This window comes from Ranitomeya variabilis, chromosome 6 (genome assembly GCF_051348905.1).
Source record: "Ranitomeya variabilis isolate aRanVar5 chromosome 6, aRanVar5.hap1, whole genome shotgun sequence".
Classification (NCBI taxonomy): Eukaryota; Metazoa; Chordata; class Amphibia; order Anura; family Dendrobatidae; genus Ranitomeya; species Ranitomeya variabilis.
In genome coordinates, this window is record NC_135237.1 from 249,540,403 (window position 1) to 249,552,504 (window position 12,102).

Here is a 12,102-nt window from a genome sequence, read left to right on the forward strand (position 1 = left end):
CATATACTATCAATAGGGCGGCAATCTGTTAGACTATGGGACCTTGACCTTGGGATTTTCCGTTTTTCCGTGTTCGTTTTTCGCTCCCCTCCTTCCCAGAGCCATAACTTTTTTATTTGTCCGTCAATATGGCCATGTGAGGGCTTATTTTTTGCGGGATGAGTTGTACTTTTGAACGACATCATTGCTTTTAGCATGCCGTGTACTGGAAAACGGGAAAAAAATTCCAAGTGCGATGAAATTGCAAAAAAAGTGCAGTCCCACACTTGTTTTTTGTTTGGCTTTTTTGCTAGGTTCACTAAATGCTAATGATGATAAATATAATCCACCTGTGTGTAATCATGTCTCCGTATATATGCACCTGCTCGGTGATAGTCTCAGGGTTCTGTTTGAAGCACAGAGAGCATCATGAAGACCAAGGAACACAACAGGCAGGTCCGTGATACTGTTGTGGAGAAGTTTAAAGCTGGATTTGGATACAAAATGATTTTCAAAACTTTAAACATCCCAAGGAGCACTGTGCAAGCGATCATATTGAAATGGAAGGAGAATCATACCACTGCAAATCTACCAAGACCTGGCCGTCCCTCTAAACTTTCATCTCAAACAAGGAGAAGACTGATCAGAGATGCAGCCAAGAGGCTCATGATCACTCTGGATGAACTGCAGAGATCTACAGTTGAGGTGGGACAGCCTGTCCATAGGACAACAATCAGTCATACACTGCACAAATCTGGCCTTTATGGAAGAGTGGCAAGAAGAAAGCCATTTCTCAAAGATATCCATAAAAAATGTTGTTTAAAGTTTGCAAAAAGCCATCTGGGAGACACACCAAACATGTGGAAGAAGGTGCTCTGGTCAAATGAAACCAAAATCAAACTTTTTGGCAACAATGCCAAATGATATGTTTGGTGTAAAGGCAACACAGCTCATCACCCTGAACACACCATCCCCACTGTCAAACATGGTGGTGGCAGCACCATGGTTTGGGCCTGCTTTTCTTCAGCAGGGACAGGGAAGATGGTTCAAATTCATGGGAAGATGGATGGAGCCAAATACAGGACCATTCTTGAAGAAAACCTGTTGGAGTCTGCAAAAGACCTGAGGCTAGGACAGAGATTTGTCTTCCAACAAGTCAATGATCCCAATCATAAAGCAAAATCTACAATGGAATGGTTCACAAATAAATGTATCCAGGTGTTAGAATGGCCAAGTCAAAGTCCAGACCTCAATCCAAATGAGAATCTGTGGAAAGAGCTGAAAACTGCTGTTCGCAAAGTCCATCAAACCTCACTGAGCTCGAGCTGTTTGCCAAGGAAGAATGGGCAAGAATTTCAGTCTCTCGATGTACAAAACTGATAGAGACATACCCCAAGCGACTTGCTGCTGTAATTGCAGCAAAAGGTGGCGCAACAAAGTATTAAGTTAAAGGTTCAGAATAATATTGCACGCCCCACTTTTTAGTTTTTCAATTTCCACAAAAATTTAAAATAACCAATAAATTTCATTCAACTTCACAATTGTGTTCCACTTGTTGTTGATTCTTCACCAAAATTTTACATTTGGTATCTTTATGTTTGAAGCATGATATGTGGGAAAAGGTTGAAAAGTTCCAGGAGGCCGAATACTTTTGCACTTTAGGCACTGTATATATCTATATATAACCATATTGATCATATGACATCATATTTTTAACATTCATGGTGAAACTTATTCCCATAATGTATAGCCTACCAGCAATAAAGTGTTTGTACCCTACATCCTTTTTTTTAATTTAAATAGATTTTTATTAAGAATAACATTACATTTTACATATTATTTTCTCATGTTCCATACAAAGTTTTCTCAATTTTAAAAGCCCCACCATTCCCAACAAGTCCCACCCCACCCCCAAAAGACAGCTCATCTCTTTTAGTATCGCCTCTATCAATAATACTTAGTGAATCTTTAACCCATTTAATCCACTTAAGACCGCATATTCAACATTCAGTTTTCACCGAACACAGGCCCTTAACCTTCCCACCCCTTTTACCTGCTCTCATCTCAATTCAAGCCACGGAGACCACATTTTATCAAACATTTCTATTTTCCCTCGTTTCTTGTAAACCCCTTTTTCCAATTTCAGACCCTACTTTACATATTGAAGGAATTCTCTCCTCTTGGGCGATTCCTCCTTAATCCAGTTTCGTGCTATCACCTTTCGGGCCATATATAATAGTCTGGCAATTGTTATCTTCCAGGTGTTATCCACTCCAATCTCATCTACATACCCCAGTAAGCACACCATCGGATCCCTTGGTACCGTGCATCTATACGCTCCTTCCACATGACTCAAAACCACCAGCCAAAAAGCGGCCAGTCTCGGACACGTCCACATCATATGATATATTCCAGCATTCATAGTCCTACACCTCGGACACTCAGAATCAGCATGCAAACCCGCTTTATACAATACTTCCGGAGATTTGTAGACTCTGTGTATGATATAAAGCTGCGACAGCCTATACGGTTCACTTAATGACACTTGTGGAACCCACTCCAGCACCGACTCCCAGGTTTCATTCTCCATTGGGCCCAGGTCCCTCTCCCACTTAGCTCTCGCCTTTATCGGAAATCCTAACAGGTATGTATGTAATAAGTCTTTATATAGGGTGGAAATAACTCTCCTCGTAGTCCCTTCACCACACACATATTCCAACACTATATCTTCTTGTATTCTAATACCTTCACCCCCTGTTTTGAGCTCCAAATGCGTGCCTCATCTGTGCATATTGGTATTCCCCCGAGGACCTGAGTCCAAACTCCACTTGCAATTGGGAAAAGGATTTCAGCACTCACTGTTCAATTATCTGATTCACGTAATGAATTCCCTTGGCCTGCCACTCTGGTAGTACCCCCAATGCTACAAACTTCGGTAAGTTCTTATTAAACCATATCGTCGAGAATCTAGTTAGACCCGTAACCCCCCGAACTTGTTTCAATCTGCTCCACAATTTTCTTATCAAAAATATAGTTGGATACAATTTCCCCAATGCCCCCAGAGAACCATCCTCCAGACACTGTATTACTGGACATCGGTTTGTCACCATTTCCATCAAATGCTGTACCGCACTGGACGACGCCTCATGCGCCCAGCCCTTCAAATGCTGACTCTGCTGTGCAGGAAAATATACTTCAGGGTTGGGCAAAGCCAAACCACCATCCTCCTTGGGTCGCTGAAGCGTCTCCAGTCTGATACATGGATTTTGCCTCCCCCATACCAAACTTCTAAAGAGGGAGTTAATCTGTCGAAATTTCCCACGCGGTATCCAAACTGGTGTACCCTACATCCTTGATTGTGCATCAGAACATTATCCCTTATCCTAATGGGATAAGTATGGCTTAGTATACCATAAGGAAGCCAGAAACCATATTACATGATATCTGCATATCCGATGTTAAAATCCCTGAGCAGGGCCGGACTTAGCCCAAAAGGCGCCCTGTGCGAGACTGCAGGACGGCGCCCCCCCCCTCCAAACTTTGAAAGAAAACAATAACTCTTTAATATTCACAACAACACGTTTACTTAGAAAACTTGTGTTTCCCTGCAAAACACTTGAAGAAACACTAATATTGCAATAACGGGAATTATAAAGTGCTTTAAAGCGGACCAAAAGGAAAAAATGACGCTTGGTCCAAAGCCATATGGGCTGACAGCCAATCAGAGTGCAGAGCGGCGGCCTGCAAGGCCAAACACCGCCACACCATGACCAGATGACATATTACCACCACAGTGATCGAATAATATCAAATACAAGGAACGAATACCACAACATCATGACCAGACCACATATTACCACCACATAGTGACTGAATACTACAATACTGATCAATAATAAAAAAAACCACAATACTATCACCATAAGTGCCATTATACACAGGAGATCTGTACTTAGTATGCAGCGTCTGTGTATAGGTAATACAGTGATCACCGGTGACATACACAGGACCTCAGTATATAGTATACAGTGTATAGTGTCAGTGTATAGGTAACACACTGACTCACCAGTGACATCTCTAGGTGAAGTCCTTCATCTTTCATCCCGCACAGACCGCCATCACTTCATCCAGCCAGGACTCGTCTCTGCAGGAAATAACACAGTTATCTCGAGTTCCACTTGCAGAACACATTACTTAATTTTCCCAACTTCTACATTACACCACATGAAGAAGGCGACATAGTGTCACTCTACACAGTAATAGGACCGCCCCTCCATTTAAAACAGTATACTCAAAAAATAAAATAAATACGTCACTGCAGTAATAATATCCCTTAATTAGCCCCTATGGTAATAATATTCGCCATCCTGGCCCCCGTGTGTCTCATTCCTGGCGTCAGCCATATATTCTCCCATCCTGCCCTAATGAGTATCTATCCTGCCCCATATGATCTTCCCATCCTGCCCCATCTGTCTCCATCGTATCCATCCTGCCCCATCTGTCTCCAATCCTGCCTCCAGTGTCTCCAGTCATGACGCCATGTCTGTCATCCTGCCCCGTGTCTCCATTCTGCCCCTGTGTCAAGCATTCTGCCCGTGTCCAGCATTCTGCACCAGTGTCCAGCATTCTGCACCAGTGTCCAGCATTCTGCACCAGTGTCCAGCTTTCTGCCCCTGTGTCCAGCTTTCTGCCCCCTGTGTCCAGCTTTCTGCCCCAGTGTCCAGCTTTCTGCCCCAGTGTCCAGCTTTCTGCCCCAGTGTCCAGCGTTCTGCCCCAGTGTCCAGCTTTCTGCCCCAGTGTCCAGCTTTCTGCATCAGTGTCCAGCGTTCTGCCCCAATGTCCAGCGTTCTGCCCCTGTGTCCAGCGTTCTGCCCCTGTGTCCAGCTTTCTGCCCCTGTGTCCAGCTTTCTGCCCCAGTGTCCAGCTTTCTGCCCCAGTGTCCAGCTTTCTGCCCCAGTGTCCAGCTTTCTGCCCCAGTGTCCAGCTTTCTGCCCCCGTGTCCAGCTTTCTGCCCCAGTGTCCAGCTTTCTGCCCCAGTGTCCAGCTTTCTGCCCCAGTGTCCAGCTTTCTGCCCCAGTGTCCAGCTTTCTGCCCCCGTGTCCAGCTTTCTGCCCCAGTGTCCAGCTTTCTGCCCCCGTGTCCAGCGTTCTGCCCCCGTGTCCAGCTTTCTGCCCCCGTGTCCAGCTTTCTGCCCCAGTGTCCAGCGTTCTGCATCAGTGTCCAGCGTTCTGCCCCCGTGTCCAGCTTTCTGCCCCAGTGTCCAGCTTTCTGCCCCAGTGTCCAGCTTTCTGCCCCAGTGTCCAGCTTTCTGCCCCAGTGTCCAGCTTTCTGCCCCAGTGTCCAGCTTTCTGCCCCAGTGTCCAGCTTTCTGCCCCAGTGTCCAGCTTTCTGCCCCAGTGTCCAGCGTTCTGCCCCCGTGTCCAGCGTTCTGCCCCCGTGTCCAGCGTTCTGCCCCAGTGTCCAGCGTTCTGCCCCAGTGTCCAGCTTTCTGCCCCCGTGTCCAGCTTTCTGCCCCAGTGTCCAGCTTTCTGCCCCAGTGTCCAGCTTTCTGCCCCAGTGTCCAGCTTTCTGCCCCAGTGTCCAGCTTTCTGCCCCCGTGTCCAGCTTTCTGCCCCAGTGTCCAGCTTTCTGCCCCCGTGTCCAGCGTTCTGCCCCCGTGTCCAGCTTTCTGCCCCCGTGTCCAGCTTTCTGCCCCAGTGTCCAGCGTTCTGCATCAGTGTCCAGCGTTCTGCCCCCGTGTCCAGCTTTCTGCCCCAGTGTCCAGCTTTCTGCCCCAGTGTCCAGCTTTCTGCCCCAGTGTCCAGCTTTCTGCCCCAGTGTCCAGCTTTCTGCCCCAGTGTCCAGCTTTCTGCCCCAGTGTCCAGCTTTCTGCCCCAGTGTCCAGCGTTCTGCCCCCGTGTCCAGCGTTCTGCCCCCGTGTCCAGCGTTCTGCCCCAGTGTCCAGCGTTCTGCCCCAGTGTCCAGCGTTCTGCCCCAGTGTCCAGCGTTCTGCCCCAGTGTCCAGCGCTCTGCCCCAGTGTCCAGCGCTCTGCCCCAGTGTCCAGCGCTCTGCCCCAGTGTCCAGCGTTCTGCCCCAGTGTCCAGCGTTCTGCCCCTGTGTCCAGCGTTCTGCCCCAGTGTCCAGCGCTCTGCCCCAGTGTCCAGCGCTCTGCCCCAGTGTCCAGCGTTCTGCCCCAGTGTCCAGCGTTCTGCCCCAGTGTCCAGCGTTCTGCCCCAGTGTCCAGCGCTCTGCCCCCCCTGTGTCCAGCTTTCTGCCCCGTCTCCAGCTTTCTGCCCCAGTGTTCAGCTTCCTGCCCCAGTGTCCAGCTTTCTGCCCCAGTGTCCAGCTTTCTGCCCCAGTGTCCAGCGTTCTGCCTCCCTGTGTCCAGCTTTCTGCCCTGCCCCCCCCCCTCCCGATCGCCGCTCTCAATAATAATTAAAAAAAACAAACAAGTTCTTCTTACCTGACCGCGATCCTGCTCTATCTGCTTATCGGTGGGGGCGGCCATCTTCCTGAGGCCGCGCGTGCGCATGTGGAGTGCTCTGCTGCCCGGGGCTTCAGGAAAATGGCCGCGGGATGCCGCGCATGCGCAGATGGAGATCGCGGCGGCCATTTTTCTGAAGCCGAGAAGCGAACAGCCAGGTAAATTCTGCGCCGCCGGCGACCCGCCCCCCCGCATTGTGCCGCCCCCCGCATTGTGCCGCCCCCTTCCTACGCCACTGCCAGGGGGGGCCCGATGACCGGGGGCGTGGTAACCGGAACGCTGGCAGATGGAAATTTTAGAAAACGGCTGCCCCGTACCGGGTCGTACCGGCTGAATCCCACCCCTGATTTTGATGTAATGTGACATTAATCTGCTGAGCTCAATAAATGCGCCCCTTGTATGCTAACGAGCCTTGGCGCCCTGTGCGGCCGCACAGGTCGCACAGGGCAAAGGCCGGCCCTGTCCCTGAGATTGAATATGCATGAGGCGTTCTTCGATATACGGATTGATATTAATGTGAATATATTTATACAGAACACAGTTTTACATATAAACTTATTTTCCCTCATCGTTATAGACTAAGTCATATATATCATTATGTTGTTATGAACTTTAGTCACAGGAAACTGCCAAAATTGAAATTCTCATTCAATCCGTGGGGGTTAACTGTACTGAGCCTAAATATTCACTCACTTTCCTTCTTTAAGAGTATTGAGTCTAGGCCTCCTCCTCTGATATCCAATTTGATCTGGCAGATTGCCCATCCCTGGAGTTCTTTCCAGCATAACCCATGTTTGTTTTTTAAACAGTTAACATTAGGAGTGGGGTTGAATACTTTTTTCTGTTCATGACTGGTCTGTTCATCTCTATCAAAACTGACTATATACCTGATATGTTCCCTTATAGGAGTTTTCAAGTCTCCGGTTGTTTTACATACGTATCTTAACCTGCATGTGCACTCCAGACAGTATACTACTCCTACTGAGCAGCAATTAAAGGGCACCTGTCACCCCGTTTTTTCGGTATGAGATAAAAATACTGTTAAATAGGGCCTGAGCTGAGCATTACAATAGTGTAGTTTGTGTACCCCGATTCCCCACCTATGCTGCCAAAATACGTTACCGAAGTAGTCGTTTTCGCCTGTCAATCAGGCTGGTCAGGTCAAAAGGGTGTGGTGTCCTCCCCCAGATCTTGCGTAGTTTTCCGTTGGTGGCGTAGTGGTGTGCGCATGTCCAAGGTCCAGAATCCTCTGCCAGGGGATTTCAAAGAGCGCGGTGTCCGTTATTGCATTGGTGATCGGTGGGCGCGGCCATCTTCCTTTGGCCGCGCGTGCGCAGAAGCGGCGCTGTGCTGGCCGCGACGCTCTGCTGGCCGCGGCTTCAGGAAAATGGCCGCGGGATGCCGCGCGTGCGCAGATGGATATCGCGGCGGCCATTTTCCTGAAGCCGCGGCCAGCAGAGCGTCGCGGCCAGCACAGCGCCGCTTCTGCGCACGCGCGGCCAAAGGAAGATGGCCGCGCCCACCGATCACCAATGCAATAACGGACACCGCGCTCTTTGAAATCCCCTGGCAGAGGATTCTGGACCTTGGACATGCGCACACCACTACGCCACCAACGGAAAACTACGCAAGATCTGGGGGAGGACACCACACCCTTTTGACCTGACCAGCCTGATTGACAGGCGAAAACGACTACTTCGGTAACGTATTTTGGCAGCATAGGTGGGGAATCGGGGTACACAAACTACACTATTGTAATGCTCAGCTCAGGCCCTATTTAACAGTATTTTTATCTCATACCGAAAAAACGGGGTGACAGGTTCCCTTTAAGGTGTTGATGGAAACAATATATCTTCCCAAAAGCATCCAAAGATTTTTTTGGTAACAAGATTTGACATGCTAATAAAAAGCAGGCAGCACTCCATAAAAATTCCTTTGTGAAAAAGCGGACTTTATTAGCCCATACAGTGTGAAAACATGTCGGCTGTGACCAACCATTATCAAGCTGTGAATAAGTGACAGCATGAAGCATATATAGCAGCATTTCATTACATTCAATTAACAAATTCTTTATTAGTGAAGTATTACATATAAAGCATTAATGTAAAATGTGATATCAATTATACATGATTTACAACAATATACATCCACATTCTCATAAGAATTTGATATTCATGATTAATTTAATAATATGGTGCATGTATATAAAGGGCTTTGTGCCATAACAATAAAGAGTTCTCATATGTGAATGGAATAAAATATAATTTGCCCATACATATTATCACAGTGTGCACTGCTACTAACTGCCGTATACACTTGGTATTGTTAAGTAATATATAGTGTTGATGTCTGAAATGTGCTTTTAGCTGTGATAAATTAAACAAAGATAAAGTAGATATGTTCAAGAACATCTCAATTATGTAATGTAACATTGAAGTCTTTATGTAATGCACATTCACTACACCTTTTTAAATACAGGATGAAGAAAATAAATTACATGAAAAGCCTCTTCACTCTTCATTATCTCCACCTTCATCTGCTTCTGAACACATGAAGTGCAATATAATCAAAGCCCAGATGGAAGTCGCCTTCAGAGTGGGACCTCAGGTGTGTAGGCAGCATCACTCCTTCTTCCTTTTCTTCTAATAAGTGTGCTGTAGTCGAGATAGCAGAATTATTATTACTGTCTCATTTGTTTTGTCTTAGGCTTTGTTCACATCTGTGCAATTATTTCTATATTTCTGCGCTATTATAAGGACAAAAAGCCAAAAATTGTCAGTTTCAGAACTCACAGGAGACACGCCAGCAGAAATAGCACGTTATTGATGTAAAAAGACATAAATCCATGCGACACATTCATTCCTGCACTAAGTGTGTCAAAGGTCATCATAAGTTATGACGACCTTTGACACTTAATGCAGGAATGAATGTGTCGCATGGATTTATGTCTTTTTTACATCAATTAAGGAATTTGCACTTCAGACCATGTGGGGTCTTCATAACAGAACGAGACCCCAATCAGAGGACAACAAAACATTCACTCTTAATCTAGCCAAATCAGTTCTCATGCTTTGCACTGACGAGGGCCAACAGGCCAAAACACCGTGTCTGCGAATTGAGATACTGATTTGGCTTTTATCCCAAGTCATATTGCACGACTCGTTAAAGGTTTGATTGTGACTTGTAGGATCGCTACTTCCAACATGTGGCGCTATAGAGTTAAGTCCTTTTTCTCAGAAGAGGCAATTTGAATATTGAACTCCTAATCTAGGAACTTTCCAATATTTATGGATACAACTGTTTATCACTTATCACTCTCCCATAATGACAGTTCTGTGCTGTGTTGTGTATAAATATGTGACTCTTCAGAATTTTCTTTAGTCTGTGCCTGATGAAGAGACCTGAGTAGTCTCAAAAGCTTGCAATTTGTTACCATCTTTTCAGTTAGCCATTAAAAGGTATCAACCACTGAGGACTCTCAATTCTAAATATTTTTCTATCTACTGGCTAACACGGTACCAAAATATTTATCTTTCCTGTATCAAGAGTGTGCAAAGCAGTCATCAAAGCAAAAAGTGGCTACTTTGAAGAACCTAGAATATAAGACATAATTTCAGTTGTTGCACACTTTTTTGTTAAGTATATGATTCCACATGTGTTAACTCATAGTTTTGATGCCTTCAGTGTGAATGTACAATTTTCATAATCATGAAAATACAGAAAAATCTTTAAATGAGAAGGTGTGTCCAAACTTTTGGTCTGTATTGTGTATATATACAAATACTGTTTTCATATGTACATTATATGGCATTGTAACCAAGGCAGTGAAGGCCTTTAATGTTATATATGATAATTACTTGATAGCATTAACCTTGGCCTGGAGATCTGCTTACCTGTTTACCCCTGTACTGAACAGTAAAAAATATTTTGGATTGTATTCTCATAGTTTTATGATTGAAAGAAGACACACGTTCATCAAGGTCAACATAATCTATCACTGATCCAAAGGAATTCAAAAACCTCATGTGTCAGATGCTAATTTCCAATTTACGGCAATGAGATTAGTTCCCTGGATAAACATTCAATCTCCCGAATTGAGGAATTATACCCTGTAATATTATATTTTTCAAGAAAGGTATCCCAGACCTCACTGAACTGTTTTAGTGATTTGACCATGGAAGCATGTTGTGACAGAGTGGTTCATTGTCTCACTGCTCTTAGGGTACCGTCACACAGTGCAATTTTGATCGCTACGACGGTACGATTCGTGACGTTCTAGCGATATCGTTACGATATCGCAGTGTCTGTCACACGCAGCAGCGATCAGGGATCCTGCTGAGAATCGTACGTCGTAGCAGATCGTTTGGAACTTTCTTTCGTCGCTTGATCACCCGCTGACATCGCTGGATCATTGTGTGTGACAGCGATCCAGCGATGCGTTCGCTGGTAACCAGGGTAAACATCGGGTAACTAAGCGCAGGGCCGCGCTTAGTAACCCGATGTTTACCGTGGTTACCAGCGTAAAAGTAAAAAAAAAAAAACCGTACATGCTCACCATCTGATGTCCGTCCGGTCCCTTGCCGTCCGCTTCCCGCTCTGACTGTCTGCCGGCCGGAAAGTGAGAGCAGATCACAGCGGTGACGTCACCGCTGCACTCTGCTCTCACTGTACGGCCGGATCTGTCAGAGCAGGAAGCGGACGGCAAGGGACCTGACGGACATCACATGGTGAGCATGTACGGTTTGTTTTTTTTTACTTTTACGCTGGCAACCACGGTAAACATCGGGTTACTAAGCGCGGCCCTGCGCTTAGTTACCCGATATTTACCCTGGTTACCCGGGGACTTCGGCATCGCTCCAGCGCCGTGATTGCAACGTGTGACCGCAGTCTACGACGCTGGAGCGATAATCATACGATCGCTGCGACGTCACGGATCGTGCCGTCGTAGCGATCAAAATTGCACTGTGTGACGGTACCCTTACAGTAAAGATTTGATGTCTGTGATTAATCCTTCTTTCCTCTAAACATAGAGGATGCCCCATGTCGCAGTTACAGGCCTAGCTGTGAAAAGATCATTAGAAAAATCACTGTACTGTCCCTTCATATATTTGTACTAAATGGTGGCCCGATTCTAACGCTTCGGGTATTCTAGAATATGTATATAGAAGCCACATAGTATATAGCACAGGCCACGTAGTATATAGGAGCCATGTAGTATATAGCAGACAAATACGATGTGGCCGGTGCTATATACTATGTGGCTGCTATATTCAAACATACATACATATTGTAGAATACCCGATGCGTTAATACAGGCCATGCAATATATAACACAGCCCAAACAGTATATAACACAGCCCACGTACTATATAACACAGCCCACGCAGTATGTAGCAGCCACGCAGTATATAACACAGGTGACGTAATATATAGCACAGCACACACAGTATATAACACTGGCCAGGTAGTATATAGCAGCCACGCAGTATATTACACAGCTTACGCAGTATATAACACTGGCCACGTAATATATAGCACAGCCCACGCAGTACATAACACAGCCCACATAGCATCTAACACTGGCCAGGTAGTATATAGCAGCCACGCGGTATATTACACAGCCCACGTAGTATATAGCAGTGTGGGCACCATATCCCTG

General features: G+C 46.2%; 1 protein-coding gene across 1 annotated transcript in view; it reads left to right on the forward strand.

Annotated features, from left to right (window-relative positions):
* Window positions 1-12,102, forward strand: part of EPB41L4B (erythrocyte membrane protein band 4.1 like 4B) — a 1,243,532-nt gene that overhangs the window by 788,836 nt on the left and 442,594 nt on the right. Inside the window, exon 18 of the mRNA XM_077269578.1 lies at window positions 8,922-9,050. Within this exon, the coding sequence (XP_077125693.1) occupies window positions 8,922-9,050 (129 nt within the window). The remainder of the gene's footprint in view (window positions 1-8,921; window positions 9,051-12,102) is intronic.